This window comes from Eretmochelys imbricata, chromosome 10 (genome assembly GCF_965152235.1).
Source record: "Eretmochelys imbricata isolate rEreImb1 chromosome 10, rEreImb1.hap1, whole genome shotgun sequence".
Taxonomy (NCBI): Eukaryota; Metazoa; Chordata; order Testudines; family Cheloniidae; genus Eretmochelys; species Eretmochelys imbricata.
Window position 1 is genome coordinate 35,304,602 of NC_135581.1, and position 17,299 is coordinate 35,321,900.

The 17,299-nt window shown below is 41.1% G+C and overlaps 1 protein-coding gene across 1 annotated transcript in view; it reads left to right on the forward strand.

The window, feature by feature from the left end:
• The window catches only part of RAB11FIP3 (RAB11 family interacting protein 3), a 167,501-nt gene that overhangs the window by 41,318 nt on the left and 108,884 nt on the right, over positions 1-17,299 (forward strand). The window contains exon 2 of the mRNA XM_077828351.1: positions 9,258-9,351. Within this exon, the coding sequence (XP_077684477.1) occupies positions 9,258-9,351 (94 nt within the window). The remainder of the gene's footprint in view (positions 1-9,257; positions 9,352-17,299) is intronic.

Sequence of the window (17,299 nt, forward strand, 5' to 3'; positions counted from 1 at the left end):
TTCTAGACTGTGATCAAGTCATCTCTTAACCTTCTCTTTCTTAAGCTAAATAGATTGAGGCATACTTTCTAATCGTTTAATCATTCTCATGGCTCCTCTCTGAACCTTCTCCAATTTATCAACCTCCTTCTTGAATTGTGGGCACCAGAACTGGACATCGGAATCTAGCAGTGGTCATACAAGTGTCAAATATAGAGGTAAAATAACTTCTCTACTGCTACTCAACATTCCCCTGTTTATGCATCCAAGGGTTGTATTAGCTTTTTTGGCCACATTGTCTCACTGGGAGCTCATGTTCAGCTAATAATATACTATGATCCCCAACTTATTTCAGAGTCACTGTTTCCCAGGATAGAATCCCCCGTCTTGTGGTATGGCCTACATTCTTTGTCCTAGACTTATACATTTACATTGTCATATTAAAACACAGTTTGTTTCTGCCCAGTTTACTAAGCAATCCAGATAGTTCTGTCAGTGACCTGCTGTTTTCATTTTTTATTTCCCCCCCCATTTTTGTGTCATCTGCAAATTATATTAGCGATGATTTTATTTTTTCTTCCAGGTCATTGATAAAAATGTTAAACAACATAGGGCCAATAAGTGATCCCTGCAGGACCTCACTGAAAACACACCTACTCTATGATGATTCCCCATCAGTTAGCCATATTTTAATCCATGTAATGTGTGACATGTTAGTTTTATATCATTCTAGTTTTCTAATCAAAATATTTTGCAGCACCAAGTCAAATATTCTGTCAGCAACATTACCTTTATCAAACAAACTCGTAATCGCAGAAATAAAGTTAGTTTTGTAGGAGAGGTTTTCCATAAGCTTAATTACATTACCCGCCTTTAATTCTTTATTAATTCAGTCCCACATCAGCTGCTTCATTCTTTCTCAGATTCGATGTCAGGCTGAAAGGCCTATAATTACCCAGATCATCCGGTTTACCCTCTTTAAAAATTGGCATAACATAATAGGCCTTTATCATTCTAGGGTTAATATACCTGCCTTCTCCCACCCTCTTACAGCTGTCCAGCCTGACTTTGTCACAGGCCCTTTTCCTCGTTTATGGCTTTTGGGGCATCTACTAAGGTATTCTTAAATGATTCCAAATTATCACTCTCACTTTTCTGGTTAAATTCTTCCTCCCAGCTGATTTGGCTCATAATTGTTTTGAGCTTTGAGAAGTTGGCCCTATGAAAGCACCAAGTATATATATTACTGGTCTGGTCTTCATTCCGTTTACACATTATAGATGTGATCCAGTCAACATCACTTGTATCTAAGCTACCATTAATTCTTAGATCTGTGATCAGTTCCTCTTGATCTCTTAGGACACAGTCTAATGTAGAATTCCCCTGTTAGAAAATGGTCATTTATCATGTTTACAAATTCCAGTGATGTGTTAGTACGGGCAGCATGAGACCTCCAGCATATGTCACTCAAATTGAAGTCCCCTGAGATCACGCAGCTGTGTAAGGAAGCAGTCCTCCTGTTCCCTAGTGTGATTTGATGGTGTAGCAGACAGCAATTAGTACCCCACTGTGAGCTTTCTCTGTTGATCCCGAAGCATTCAAGATAACTTTCTTCTGAGTTATCAGTGACTGGGAAACAGGTAATTCCGGTTTAGACATAGTACCATCCCCTCTTCTCTTTTGCCCACTCGATCCTTCCTAAATAGGTTCTAATAATTGGTTTTAACATTCCAGTCATATGAATCATCCTACCAGGTTTCAGTAACTCATAAATGAGCAATTCCAGTTTGCCCAGTTTGTTACCCAGGCTCCTAGCAGAATTAAAGAATTCCTTCGCGATGTCTTTTTGGTTCTTTGATTTTTTTTTCTTCTCAACATTTTGATTTTGTACTGAGTGCTCATATGTATGGTTTTTTCTTTTTACCCTCCCCTTTTGCTGTTAGTTTAACCCCCTCCTGACTACTCTAGCTAGCCTGTCCCGGAGATTGGTCCCTCTTCTAGTGAGGTGGAGGACATCCAAACCATACAGTCCCTTCTTCCTGTAAAAGGCGATTCAACATTCCACAAAACCAAACCTCTCCACCCAGCAGTTCACTTCTAGAATCTTCTGCTTTGTCATCTTTTGCTCATGGGACAAGAAGGATCTTGGAGAAGATTGTTTGGACATTCTTCTTCAGCACACTTCTAAGTTCCCAGAATCATCTGTTATCTGGGAGCTATCCTGTGCTCCATTTCAGGAGTGTCTAGTCAGGTCTCACGTCTCCAGCTAACACCTGTCTTTCCCCCTTTTATTAGGTCCAGCTATATGCAGTTGTGAGCTGGACCTGGTTCGCACCAGTTCGCGCAAACTGGTTGTTAAATTTTGAAGCTGTTTTGAAGCGGTTGTTCACCCGCTTCCCTGCAGGGGGCGCTGAGGCTTTGATGGACTCTGGCTGGGAAGTGATGCAATTCCTCCTCCGGCCGCCGGGGGCGCTGCGCTGCGGGAGCTGCGCTGCGGGAGCCATGTGGGCTGCTGCCTGGCCCTGGGCACAAGTCCTGTTGCTGCTGCTGCTCCCCCAACCCCTGGCCTTGGGGCTCCTGCTGCTGCCTGGTGGGTCCCTGGCTGCTCTGCTGGGCCTGGGCTGCTTCCTGCTGCTTGGGCTGCTCCGAGCCACTCTCCCCGTGAGCAGCCAGCCCCTGTCTCCAGCCACCCCCGCACCTCCTGCCCTGCTCGCGGCTACCCCTGCACCCCCTGCCTGTAGCCAGCCCCCGTCTCCAGCCACCCCCACACCCCCTGCCCTCAGCCAGCCCCTGACTCCAGCCAGCCCCTGCCGCACCCCCTGCTCTGCCTGCAGCCAGCCCCTGTCTCCAGCCACCCCCGCACCCCCTGCCCTGCCCGCAGCTACCCCTGCACCCCCTGCCTGCAGCCAGTCCCTGATGCACCCCCACGCCCCCTGCCCGTAGCCAGCCAGCCACCCCCGCGCCCCCTGCCCTGCCCGTAGCCAGCCAGTCCCTGTCTCCAGGCAACCCCGCACCCTCCTGTCTACAGCCAGCTCCACACCCCCTGCCCTGACCACAGCCAGCCCTGCACCCCCTGCCTCCAGCTAGCCCTGCCCCTTGTCTGCAGCGGGCCCCACGTCCACTGGTGCCCTGCAGTTCCCAGGGCAGTAACCCTGCACACCTGCTTCAATGAGGGGGGCAGGGAGCAGCTGGGACCCAAACGTGCACACCCTAGGGTGACCAGACAACAAGTGTGAAAAATCAGGATGGGGGTGGGGGGGTAATAGGAGCCTATATAAGAAAAAGACCCCAAAATCGGGACTGTCCCTATAAAATCGGGACATCTGGTCACCCTAGCACACCCCCAGGGAGCAGTGGGGACCCACAAATGTGAAACGGAGCTCATTTCTAGTTCAGGCCCATCTTTTTAAAAGAGAACTTTAAGCAGGGTTAACACACATCCGTATTTTCCCAGACAGGTCAGGCTTTTTGGTTCTTAAATGGCCGTCAGGGAGGAATTTTTAAATTTTAAAAATTCTTCCTGGGAAAATACGGACGTATGGTAACCCTGTTGGTACAAAAAATACATACTGGGGCACGTCCCTTAAATCAGAACTTTTTATAGGGAACCGGTTGTTAAGATTTTGGCAGCTCATCACTGGCTGTATGCTGTGGTTTTGTGGTTTGTTTTCCCATCACTTGCTGGACTCTGTCTAAGCATATCTTTCCCCATGTGAAAACAAGTATAGAATTTTTTCTAACTCAGATGGTTCTCCCTATTGATAAAGGACTACATAGGTGTGACCTTAGCTTGATAGTTGTTTCTTCCCTTGCATCTGCCTGCTTCCTGTAGGCTCAGGGTTCTGTTTGAGCCTAAGACATGTGATTGGCCTGCCTCCACTGCATATATTTTGCATTCAGAATAGCGCAAACTTTAACAATTTACCTGTGGAGGTGTTTAAAACATCCCACCAAAATGCATCCCCTTCTCTTGATTTCCTCCCCCACCCCAAATAAATAAATAGATATAGATATTTCCTGAGATTACTGGTAGGAATACCAAAATTTCCCACTCCTATCTTTGTCTCCGGTACCTCCCTGTATTACCTTGGTACTTGTATACCTTTTGGATAACTGAAGAGACCAGAGAATGAATTTTTCCCCATGAAAGGGAGGAATAATTCCAATACTAAATCCTTTTCACTGATCCAAGATAATCTGATGATGTATTTCACTGCAGCATGGATGCAATTTGTGTACCTGGAAGATTAAGCTTGGTAGTTGGCCTGCTTTGAATGTTCAAGTGTGTTATGTGAATGAAATCTCAGCATCAATTTCCTCCGCCCCCAAGACAGGGTTTCTCAACAATTCAGTTTGTATGTGTAAAGAGTAAAATAAGGATATATTTCCTTGTCCTCATTTCTTTACAAGTTTTGGGGCATAATCAAGTAGCCATTTTGCATTAATAACAAGAAGAAAAAAAATACTCTTTTTAGCATCCTTTTAATATGTCATCCAAAACACTTCAGATGTGACCAGCTGTTAGGGGAAGAGGAAAGAATAGCTTTGAAGAGTTAAAAAAAAAAATTATTTTCTCTCTCTAAGTGCAGTTTAACCGAAACGATAGCAGGCCATTCTGAAATCACACACAATTCTGAACTTGGTCTTGGGTGAAGGAAATGTAGTTCCAAAAATCATTACTGAAGCAGGTTATTGGTTGACAAGTAATTAAACCTCAGGCATTATGCATTTTAAAAGGAGGATGCTTTAACAGACTTTCACTAGAAGACCTCTCAAGATCCCTTGCAGTCCTATGATTCTGTGTGATATACTCCATAATGCTTATGCATAGTTAAAGATGGTCAAAAGACATTGCTGAAGTTGAAGATTGATTTTTAAAATAAATCCTGCTCTTTTCAGAAAGCAAAATATCGATTCAGTATAAGAAGCTTGTTTTTTTTCCCCCCCTGTGTTTGTGTTAATATGGATGGCTGATAACTTTAGCTTTATCAAATCTTGTTTCGGTTTTTATGTCAGATATGATTCCCCCCCTCCTTCCCCCGCGCCCCAATCAACTTATAAACTGTAACTCTCTCACTTATTTATTTCTCTATTTAATGCAAAAATTACACACTACTGTAATGTTATGGATTCATAGTTAAGCTCGCACACATCAGGAAATGCAGTTAAGATTGACTGCTCACATAAGAACAGCCATACTGGGTCAGATCAAAAGTCCATCTAGCCCAGTATCCTGTCTTCCAACAGTGGCCAATGCCAGGTGCCACAGATGGAATGAACAGAACAGGTAATCATCAAGTGATCTATCCCCTGTCGCCCATTCCCAGCTTCTGGCAAACGGAGGCTAGGGACACCATCCCTGCCCATCTTGGCTAATAGCCATTGATGACCTATCCTCCATGAACTTATCTAGTTCTTTTTTGAGCACTGTTATAGTCTTGGCCTTCACAACATCCTCTGGCAAGGAGTTCCACACGTTGACTCACCATAAATCTGCCTTTTTGAGAAACAGAAATTGCAGTATATTGCATAGTATTTCTTTCTTGCAACTTCTTAAATATGTGTGTAGCATATTGTAGTAATGTGTACTAACGTAGAACAAGAGGGAGGAAACCAGTGGCCTGTGCAAGTATGCACTTGTGCATGGTTGGCCTCTCTCTCTCGAGCTAGGTGTCTGAGAGGAGATGTGTATGTGTGCATAGCAGAGATTCAGCTAGGCCATGCAGAAAATCTGTCTGTCTCTCTTTTTAGGATTTAAATGTAGCTTGTGTATGGATGCGTAGGATTTGGGGTCTCTTAACAGTAACAACATATGCCACAAGGGCTGAATGGTGCGTTTGCAATCCTTCATTGCTGATGTGGCCGTGTACATAAACTTCAGCTTCTGTTTCCTAAGCTGTAGGGGTGCCCCTGTGCTAATGTTTGAGTCTTGACTGAGAGTGTGGGTGGCATCAGGGAGCCAGCTCCAGCTCCCTGATTTTCAGTTGCCTGGCTCTAGTTCAATTTAAAGTCCTCTGTGTCTGTCTGTCTCTCCTTTCCCCCACACCACACGCCCCCCATGCCCCCAGTGCCAACTTGACATGGAAGGATCCTCAGCAACCTGATGCCAGTGGAGAACTGGGTGTTGTGGAGCTTTGATCCACATTCCCTTTACATGTGGGAGGCTCATTTTCACACCTACAAGATGATGGAATTGCCTCTACTGACTTCATGCCTGTGGAGATTCCCCCTAAAGAAAGGGAATTCTCTAGTTGCTGTTCTCGCTGTCTTAGGTTCACAGGGAAATCTGGCCCTGTGAGTATTGGTGTGATATGGCAGTGGATTGGTGGTGAGTTCCCAAGGAGCCGGTCTGTCTGTGCCTGCGTGCAGAGGGGGATTATCTGCTGGGTGTGCCACACTGGGGTTGGGTACTGGTGGGTTAATGCGACTCAGTAGTGTTGCCAGTAACCATGCAGTTAAACCCTTGTGGAGACTTTGTGTTGAATGTTAATTATAATTTTATATTGCATGGTGCCCATAGGCCCCAGGCAAGATTGCAGCACTGTTGTGCTAGGCAAAGTGCAGCCATAGTTGCAATTCCTTATAGCTCATGGTGGAACAGTAACTTATTTGAAATTATGTGCACTGATACACGTTCTCATGTGCTTATTTTATTTTAAAATACCTTTTTCAATCTGACAGGAAATTTGACTCTGATTAAAATCGAAGTCTGAAATGTGAGTTCAGCAGTTTACCTGTGTACTAACAAATACTTTTTTTTTCCAAAAACAGGAAAAGTGGTTTTAGCTTTCCACCTCCATTTACTTAAAATAAAACCAAACAATGCTCCACCCCCTCAAGATGACAGAATTGGTTTTACTTAATTTCCATGCTTGGGGAAACCCTTCAGTTGATGTAAATTAGCATTCGCTCTACTGATTTCGGTGTATCTCTGACACTATACATTAGCTGAGGATCTGGCCCTAGGTTGTCTTAGACCCAAGATAAATTTTTGGAGAGGGCCACTTCAGCCCTAAAGAACTGTTGGGAGGTAGGTTGGAAATGGGATTTTAGATGGCAAAGTGAGTTGCTGCGAAGAAAACTCCATTATTTGCCAGTCTGTTTTGTTTTTTTCCTAAATAAGATAAGCTTGAAATGAAGAAAATGGGCATTGATTTATTCTTAAATTAGTGTACATTTTTCAGTCTGCCATATGAGGATTTGATCCTTAAATCTGCACAAGTCGTGTCAAAATGCAATATCTTAACTTTTTGTTTCTTTCAGTATTGTACAGTGGTTTTTTTGTTTTGTTTTTTGTTTGTTTTTTAAGGGTAAGGTAAATCTTCCCAGAATTAGGTTCTCGAGCAATTTGCTGGCTAACATGCTCTTTATTCTTTTAAAAGCAAAAATATTCCAACATAGAAAATTCATAAGAGTAACTAAACCTATACATCACACTGTTTTTAGTTTCACAAGTTACTTGGAGAAGACGTACACCTTAAAATGTTTGTGGTTTATTGCTTGTCACTTCCTGTGCATTAATGGTATGTTAGCAATTGTTTTTGGTAGGTGGAGTCTTTCTGAAGCAATGATGTATTTTTTTCCCTCTTGGAAATGTTAGAAATCATGCATGAGACTGTCAGGGAACCATGGAAAGTTCAATTAAATGTCACTAAAGTGCATGTGTGGGTGGCTTTTTATATATAAATACAGACCGGTGTACAATGATGAGACATTCATGACACATTGACAACTCAAAGGGATACTGCTAAGCTTGGTAAACTCCAAACTCCTGCTTTTCCTGTTCTTGCTTGTTCTCAGATTCTTTTTAGGTGCAGGGTTTTTCTCAAAATAAATGTTGTCTCATCACCTTTTTTGCCAAGTACAAGCAAAAATAGAGAAATAATCCAAGATCCAGCACCATGCAACTCCGAGCAACTGGAATCAGAAAGTAGTTTGTGTTCATAATGGATTTGGTGGGGGGAGGAGTCAATAAGGAAACTAAATCCAAGCTTCCTAATGGGTTCTATAAATAGTAAAGTTGGGGAGGAAAAGGAGAATGTGAATTGAGAAAGTTCTGTGACCTCTTTTTTTAGTACAGCAGTATGAAACAAATTCTATAATTCCCTTTGTGCCTTTATTCAGTGTCTGGGCTTTCTTTTTTGTTTTAGACCTAAAGTATATGACTTTAAAATATATAAAGATGCCTCAATGTCACTTGAAAGGGCAATTTGCTAAAATAGCAGCCTAGGAAAAAGTGGCTAATTGTTTCAACATCCTTAGAATGAACTATTCTGTAATTGTGGCACCTTAGAGACTAACAAATTTATTTGAGCATAAGCTTTCGTGAGCTACAGCTCACTTCATCGGATGATTTGCATCTGATGAAGTGAGCTGTAGCTCACGAAAGTTTATGCTCAAGTAAATTTGTTAGTCTCTAAGGTGCCACAAGTCCTCCTTTTCTTTTTGCGAATACAGACTAACATGGCTGCTACTCTGAAAGCTATTCTATAATTGTTTGTCTGAAACAAAGGCTCAGTAGCAGCCATTGAGGGAATTAGATACACCTTTTTGAAGTCTTTGTTTGAACTGGAGGAATGACTTTAGTTTTGCCCTCTAATTGTAACTATTCTATTTGAAATGCCAAAATAATCATTGCCAGTTTGCCAGAAATGTCTTTTTACTCCTTGTCTCCTATTCAGTAGTAGCCTCCTAATCCTTGCAAGCTGATGTGATTCTTTTTTTCCCTACTCCCTGCCTACTTTAAACATTGCCTAATCACGAAAGGTTTTCCAAATTATGTCTAAATACATAGCACAGATTAGTTCATTATTGATGAATCCTCTTAATTGGGACCCCCTGGTGGACATCTTATTGTCCAAATTAAGCACCTGTCCCAATTAAGAGAAGCCTTTTTTTTAAAAGTGCTGATTGAAAAAAATTAAGTTGAAACAAAAAATATTGTACTGACTCATATTCACTATATTTCCTCTTTGTATCTTCTAGTCGGTCAGCTTCAGTATTAAGACTGGCACTTAGAATTTTACTCCCATTTAATGGTTCATTAAATACCAGTTAACCCCTTGGCAGTGTCTGCTTGTGTCCCCATTAAATGGATTTTTTGTTAATACTATCTCAATTAAGCAGCACTCCTTGCCATTTTCTATCATTAGGCTGAATCTGCTGTCTTTGACACAATCCAACAAAACACCATCTGATTAGTCTTCCGAAATAAGTGGAGTGTACTGTGTTTGAAATGCTTTATCATGAAATTTATAATGCTGGTTTTGTAATTGCAGGTGAAGGACCTAACAAAATATCTAGACCCCAGTGGACTTGGAGTAATCAGCTTTGAAGATTTCTATAGGGGGATCGGAGCTATCAGAAATGGAGGTTAGTTTGTTTGCTATTACAGTATGAACAAAGGAGAGAGATCAAATTTAGAAATTCAAGGAGTTAACCCTGCACACCAATTGCTTGGTAAAAACAGTTCCTGGGTTTTCTGATCCCTTTAGAAAGCTTATAAACCTTATTTAAAGTATTAATGTTGAAACATGAGGTCCATTATTTTCTGCATTGTATGAAGAACAAAGCAGACTGGTTTTAGACGCACTTAGAAAAACTCTGTGCTACTAAATTGCATTTCACAACTAATCAGTAGGGCTGTCAAGCGATTTCAAAAAATTAATCACGATTAATTGCACTGTTAAACACAAATGGAATACCATTTATTTAAATGTTTTGCATGTTTTCCACTTTTTCAAATATATTGATTTCAGTTATAACACAGAATACAAAGTGTACAGTGCTCACTTCATATTTATTTATAATAAAAAATATTTGCACTGTAAAAAACAAAAGAAGTAGTATTTTTCAGTTTACCTAATACAAATAGTGTAGTGCAATCTCTTTATCCTGAAAGTTGAACTTACAAATGTAGAATTAAGTACAAAAATAACTGCATTGAAAAATAAAACCATGTAAAACTTCAGAGCCTACAAGTCCACTCAGTCCTACTTTTTTGTTCAGCCAATTGCTGAGACAAACAAGTTTGTTTACATTTGCAGGAGATAATGCTGCCCTCTTCTTGTTTACAATGTCACCTGAAAGTGAGAACAGGCATTCTCATGGTACTGTTGTAGCCAGCATCACAAGATATTTATGTGCCAGATGCACTAAAGATTCATATGTCCTTTCATTCTTCAACCACCATTCCAGAGGGCATGCATCCATGTTGATGACTGGTTTTTGTTTATTATTTTTACAGTACAAATATTTGTAATAAAAAATAATATAAAGTGAGCACTGTACACTTTGTATTCTGTGTTGTAACAAAAATCAATATACTTGAAAATGTAGAAAAATATCAGAAAATATTTAATTTCCACTGGTTTTCTATTGTGTAACACTGCGATTAAAACTGCTATTAATCGCGATTAATGTTTTTTTTTCAATAGGGATTAATATTTTTGAGATAATTGCGTGAGTTAACTGCAATTAATCAACAGCCCTACTAATCAGAAATGGGTTTTCATAAATATATGCTGAAATTAGTGTAAGTCTAGTTAGGAAAACTCACTTTGGTTTAGTATATACTGAATCTTGTAATTTTCCCATGGGGCTGGTCAATAGAGGCACACAGTCAAGTGATTTAATGGAGTGCTTGCAGTGCATGGCTAATTCTGGATTAGGGTGTAGAACCTTGTAAATTGCTAATGCAAATGCACTAATTTTTACTCTAACCACCAGTGAACATAGCATGTGTAAATAATGTCGAACAAGAAGCAGATGTAATAAGATTCTTCTGATCTTTTACTGTTTGTAATCTTTGTCCTAGAATACCGAAAAAGGTATTGCATCTACCTTGTACTGTAAACTCCTAAGGGCAAGGTCCTGTCATGTTTGTCAGTAAAATGCCATGCATGCCTATAGTGTTCTAGAAATCTCAATGAATCTTCCACAAAATGACCCTTCAAACATGAGAATGTGTTCAGAAAAGAATGATTAAAGGATGCTATTTAGCTGTTACCTGTATGAAAACAGTATTTTAGCAGTTCTCATTGGGGCAACTCGATATTATGAACAGAGCGTGAAATGATTGTTTTCAGCCCTTTTAAGAGTACATTTTCTGTTTTAATCTTTAAAATGTTGAGAAGAGGTATTGATATATTCTGTATTGAAATATGTAAAAGTATTTTGTATATGTATTTTTCTCCATAACTGTTCCAATATCATTACTACTTCCGGTGTAGAGAATAAATTCTGTTGCTGCTTACCTGCTGCTTACTTTCATGTGTGGCAGCATGTGCAGATTAAGCATATTTTAGAGCCACAGTGGCTTGAATTCATTGTTTCATTTGTGTGTGTGTGTGTGTGTGTGTGTGTGTGTGTGTGTGTGTGTAAAATACAATACAGTTATTACAGCAAATAAGTTAATTGGCTAATAACTTAAGTTAATAATTAAATCACACAGTGCTTTAGTATCATGTGCTGCAAAGAGCTGCAGGAGATACATTTAAAGAGCCATTTGTGGCTCACTAGCCTCAGTCTGAGTGTCACTGTTTTAGAGCAACACAACCACAAGTGTGAAAGGAGTCTAGCTTTTTACTGAAACTCCTTCTGGAAATGTCTGGTTCCATGAGTACATTAATAACCCTTGAAGGTGTGAGTGACTTATGGTCACTTAGATTGCTTGTTGGCTTTATAACCATTCAGTACTGAATGACATCATTGTTTTTTCCCTTGGATGTTTCGAATCTAAATATTTACAGCTCACTGCAGATTATATAGCTTGAAGTCTTGGTGTGGTGCAGCTCTGTAATAAGAACTGCTCTTGAGTTCTGAAGAGGTAGCAAAGAACCATTAATCTGAGAAATTGCTATCTGAGAAGAAAAGGAGTACTTGTGGCACCTTAGAGACTAACCAATTTATTTTAGCATGAGCTTTCGTGAGCTACAGCTCGCTTCATCAGATACATACCGTTTCCACGGTATGTATCTGATGAAGTGAGCTGTAGCTCACGAAAGCTCATGCTAAAATAAATTGGTTAGTCTCTAAGGTGCCACAAGTACTCCTTTTCTTTTTGCGAATACAGACTAACACGGCTGTTACTCTGAAACCTATCTGAGAAGAGTGTGTGTTAACGGAGCCCTGGCTAATGTTTCTCTTCAATAATTCATTGCCCTGGTGTTTGTGTTTTTTAATCGGATAGAAGTAGCAGGCCCAGAGAGGTTAAGATCTTTCTTAATGTGACAACATTAAAAACAATTTAAAATATGGTTTGCATTGAGGTTTTTGCAGCTACAGAGAGCTTAGTTTGTATTATTCACTATAGCAAATACACAACAAATTCCCTTAAGTTTTTATTAATCATAGAAGCATAAGAAGAGACTCAAAGCAGGCATGGGATGTTTCTTAATGAGTTTGAGGGTTGAACAATTATTCATTTTTTTTCCAATGGTTTCAAGCCCTTAAAGTCCTTCAGAGGGTTGGTTACTGAACGGAGCAATTTGCTTTTATCAAACATCAATGATTTAGATAATGGCATAGAGTACACTTATAAAGGTTGGGGGACTGTACCAAACTGGAGGGATTGCAAGTGCTTTGGAGAAGAGGATTAAAATTCAAAATGATCTGGACAAACTGGGAAACTAGTCTGAAGTAAACAGGGTGAAATTCAATAAGGACAAATGCAAAATACTCCACTTAGGAAGGAACAATCACTTGCACACATACAAAATTGGAAATGACTGCCTAGGAAGGAGTACTGCAGAAAGGGATCTGGTCAGAGTTAAGGCTAAGATTTTTGTCGGGGATATTTTTACTAAGTCATGGATGGGTTGCTGGCAATAAAGAAAAATTCACGGGAGCCCATGACCTGTGCCTGACTTTACTAAAAATATGCATGATAAAATGGGAAGTGTTTGGGCAGCTGCTGGGTGACTAGCAAATATGGCAGGTGACCAGCTTGGCTTAACAGTGAAATCTTCGGTGAGTTTAAACTCAAAAAGGATGCTTACAAGAAGCGGAAATTTGGACAGATGACTAGGGAGGAGTATAAAAATATTGCTCGAGCATGTAGGGGTGTAATTAGGAAGGCCAAAGCACAACTGGAGTTACAGCTACCAAGGGATGTGAAGGGTAACAAGAGGGGTTTCTACAGGTATGTTAGCAACAAGAAGGTGGTCAGGGAAAGTGTGGGATCCTTACTGTATGAGGGAGGCAACTTAGTGACTGATGGTGTGGAAAAAGCTGAAGTACTCAGTGCTTTTTTTGCCTCTAAAAAGAAAAGGAGTACTTGTGGCACCTTAGAGACTAACAAATTTATTTGAGCATAAGCTTTCGTGAGCTACAGCTCACTTCATTGGATGCATTCACAGACAAGGGCAGCTCCCAGACTGCTGCACTGGGCAACACAGCATGGGGAATAGGTGAGCAGCCCTCAGTGGTGAAAAAACAGGTTAAGGACTATTTAGAAAAGCTGGACATGCACAAGTCCATGGGTCCAGATCTAATGCATCCAAGGATGCTGAGGGAGTTGGCTGATGTGATTGCAGAGCTATTGGCCATTCTCTTTGAAAATTCATGGCGATCGGGGTAGGTCCCAGACAATTGGAAAAAGGCAAATATAGTGCCCATATTTAAAAAAGAGAACCCGGGGAACTACAGACCAGTCAGCCTCACTTCAGGCCCCAGCAAAATCATGGATTAGGTCCTCAAGGAATCCATTTTGAAGCACTTGGAGGAGAGGAAGGTGATCAGGAACAGTCAACATGGATTCACCAAGGGCAAGTCATGCTTGACCAACCTGATTGCCTACCACGATGAGATAACTGGCTCTGTGGATATGGGGAAAACGGTGGATGTGAGATATCTTGACTTTAGCAAAGCTTTTGATACAGTCTCCCACAGTATTCTTGACAGCAAGTTAAAAAAGTATGGATTGGATGAATGGACTATAAGGTGGGTAGAAAGCTAGCTAGATTGTCGGGCTCAACAGGTAGTGATGAACAGCTCATTATCTAGTTGGCAGCTGGTATCAAGTGGAGTGCCCCAGGGGTTGGTCCTGGGGCCGGTTTTGTTCAACATCTTTTTTAATGATCTGGATGATGGGATTAATTGCACCCTCAGCAAGTTCGCAGACGACACGAAGCTGGGGGGAGAGGTAGATACGAGGGAGGGTAGGGACAGGGTCCAGAGTGACCTAGACAAATTGGAGGATTGGGCCAAAAGAAATCTGATGAAGTTCAACAAGGAAAGTGCAGAGTTCTGCACTTAAGAAGGAAGAATCCCATGCACCACTATAGGCTGGGGACTGACTGGCTAAGCGGCAGTTCTGCAGAAAAGGACCTGGGGATTACAGTGGACGAGAAGCTGAATATGAGTCAGCAGTGTGCCCTTGTTGCCAAGAAGTCCAATGGCATATTGGGCTGTATTAGTAGGAGCATTGCCAGCAGATTGAGGGAAGTGATTATTCCCCTCTATTCGGCACCTGGAGTATTGCATCCAGTTTTGGTGTCTCCCCTCCCTCTCCCCCCCCCCCCCCCGAAGGGATGTGGACAAATTGGAGAGAGTCCAGCGGAGGTCAACGAAAATGATTAGGTGGCTGGGGCACATGACTTACAAGGAGAGGCTGAGGGAACTGAAGTTATTTAGTCTGCAGAAAAGTGAGGAGGGATTTGATAGCAGCCTTTAATTACCTGAAGGCGGCTTCCAAAGAAGATGGAGCTAGGCTGTTGTCAGTGGTGACAGATGACAGAACAAGGAGCAATGGTCTCAAGTTGCAGTGGGGGAGGTCTAGGTTGGATATTCGGAAACACTATTTCACTGGAATGGGTTACCTAGGGAGGTGGTGGAATCTCCATCCTTGGAGGTTTTTAAGGCCCAACTTGACAAAGCCTTGGCTGGGATGATTTAGTTGGTGTTGGTCCTGGTTTGAGCAGGGGATTGGACTAGATGACCTCCTGAGGTCTCTTCCAACCCTAATATTCTATGACTGAGAGCAGCAGGGGCCCACTGTCTCAGGCAATGGGGGTACCTCACAGCTCCCTGCCACTGCGCGAGATGGCAGGACTCTGCAGCTCTCAGCCCCCGTGGTTGAAGTCCCTGAGGTCTTTGGAAGTCACAGATTCCGTGACCTCCATGACAAAATCATAGCTTGGTCGTAGTGGATCACAAGCCAGGTATGAGTCAACAGTTTAACACTGTTGCAAAAAAAGCGAACATCATTCTGGGATGTATTAGCAGGAGTGTTGTAAGCAAGTCAGTAAAAGTAATTCTTCTGCTGTAGTCTATGCTGACTTGGCCTCAACTGGAGTGTTGTGTCGAGTTCTGGGTTCCACATTTTCAGGAAAAATGTGGACAAATTGGAGAGCGCCCAGAGGAGAGCAACAAAAATGGTTAAAGATCTAGAAAACATGACCTCTGAGGGAAGATTTGAAAAAATTAGGTTTGTTTTGTCTGGAGAAGAGAAGGCTGAGATAGAATATGATAAGTTTTCAAGTACATAGAAGGTTGTTACAAGGAGGAGGGAGAAAAATTGTTCTCCTTAACTTCTGAGGATAGGACAAGAAGCAATAGGCTTAAATTACGGAAAGTGAGGTTTAGGTTGGACATTAGGGAAAACTTCCTATCAGGATGGTTAAGCACTGGAATAAATTGTCCAGGGAGGTTGTGGAATCTCCATTATTGGAAATTTTTAAGAGCAGGTTAGACAAACACCTGTCAGGGATGGTCCATATTTAGTCTTTCCATGAGTTTAGGGGTCTGGACTAGATAACCTCTCGAGGCCCCTTTCAGTCCTCTGATTCTATGAAACAGCCTTTTCTCTGTAAAGAAAGGAAAAGGTTCATCTTGATTCTGGTTGTGTTTCTCAAAATCACAGGTGAGAATTATTTCTGCAGTAGACTCTCACGAAAGAAATAAAAAATAAAAAACAGAACAAAGACAGACGGGATATGCGGCTTTGTCACTGAAGTTCATATGAGTCCATGAAGGCAGATTAGCCACTAATGGGTGCATCTCTGGGCCATGGCTTGCTTTCTTGATCTGGGTAGATTATCTTGGTGGTATTAGGTAGGTTCTCTTTCACTGACCCATCTTATGCTGGGCAGTGCAATTATTCATTTAAATTAGTGAACTTGGACATTTTGAACATCAACATTGTTAACTAGGTCACTCTAGATATTTGTAAGTTGCACTTTCACAATAGATTGCACTACAGTACTTGTATAAGCTGAACTGAAAAATACTTTTTCTTTTGTTTATCATTTTTACAGTGCAAATATTTGTAATGAAAAATAATATAAAGTGAGCAATTTACACTTTGTATTCTGTTGTAATTTAAATCAATATGATTGAAAATGTAGAAAAAAATCCAAAAATATTTAATAAATTTCAATTGGTATTCTATTGTATAACAGTTCGATAAAACTTAGATTAATCACGGTTAATTTCTTTTTAAGTTAATCATGTGAGTTAACTGAATTAATTGACAGCCCTAATTCCCATACATTATGCCTCACCCACCGCCAAAATATGGTCCCTGATTTTAATGGCCAGAGAATGGTTTTGTCTGCTCCGTATGCATGTTGTTTTGGGGCATAGCTAAGCTGCCTTTGATCATCCCACTGTGCACTGATTCCATAATACTGTCGGGAAGCCATAAATTTAGCGGCTAACAAATTTATTTGAGCAGAAGCTTTCGTGAGCTACAGCTCACTTCATCGGATGCATGCAGTGGAAAATACAGTGGGGAGATTTATATACATAGAGAATATGAAACAATGGGTGTTACCATACACACTGTAATGAGAGTGATCAGGTAAGGTGAGCTATTACCAGCAGGAGAGAAAAACCTTTTGTAGTGATAATCAAGGTGGACCATTTCCAGCTTTTCTTTTTGCGGATACAGACTAACACAGCTGCTTCTCTGAAACCTGCCATAAATTTAGTAGTAATGGGTCCAGTCTTGCTACAATGGGCTGGGGAAGATGGTGCAGACCATTTTAGCCTTCCTGTGCATTCTTTTCTCTTCTTTTATTCCGGTTCATCTCTAGCTTATTTTCCCCTGCATTTCTATATTGCTTAAGTTTTTTGTGATTGTGGGTGCAAGTTGCTAAACATGATTTTTTTTAAAGTTTTAAATAGCCTCTATGTGTGTTTATCCCTTTTGCTTATTGTAAAAAAAATGCAAAGCCTTTAACACTTTGTATAAAGAATTTGTCCAAAACCGATATATTTTCCTGGACAAGATATGCCTCACACTGAACAGAGCCAAAATGTCTAAATTTGTGAGACAGATCCAAAAGAGCAAAGACATTCTTGAAACGCTGTGACATTA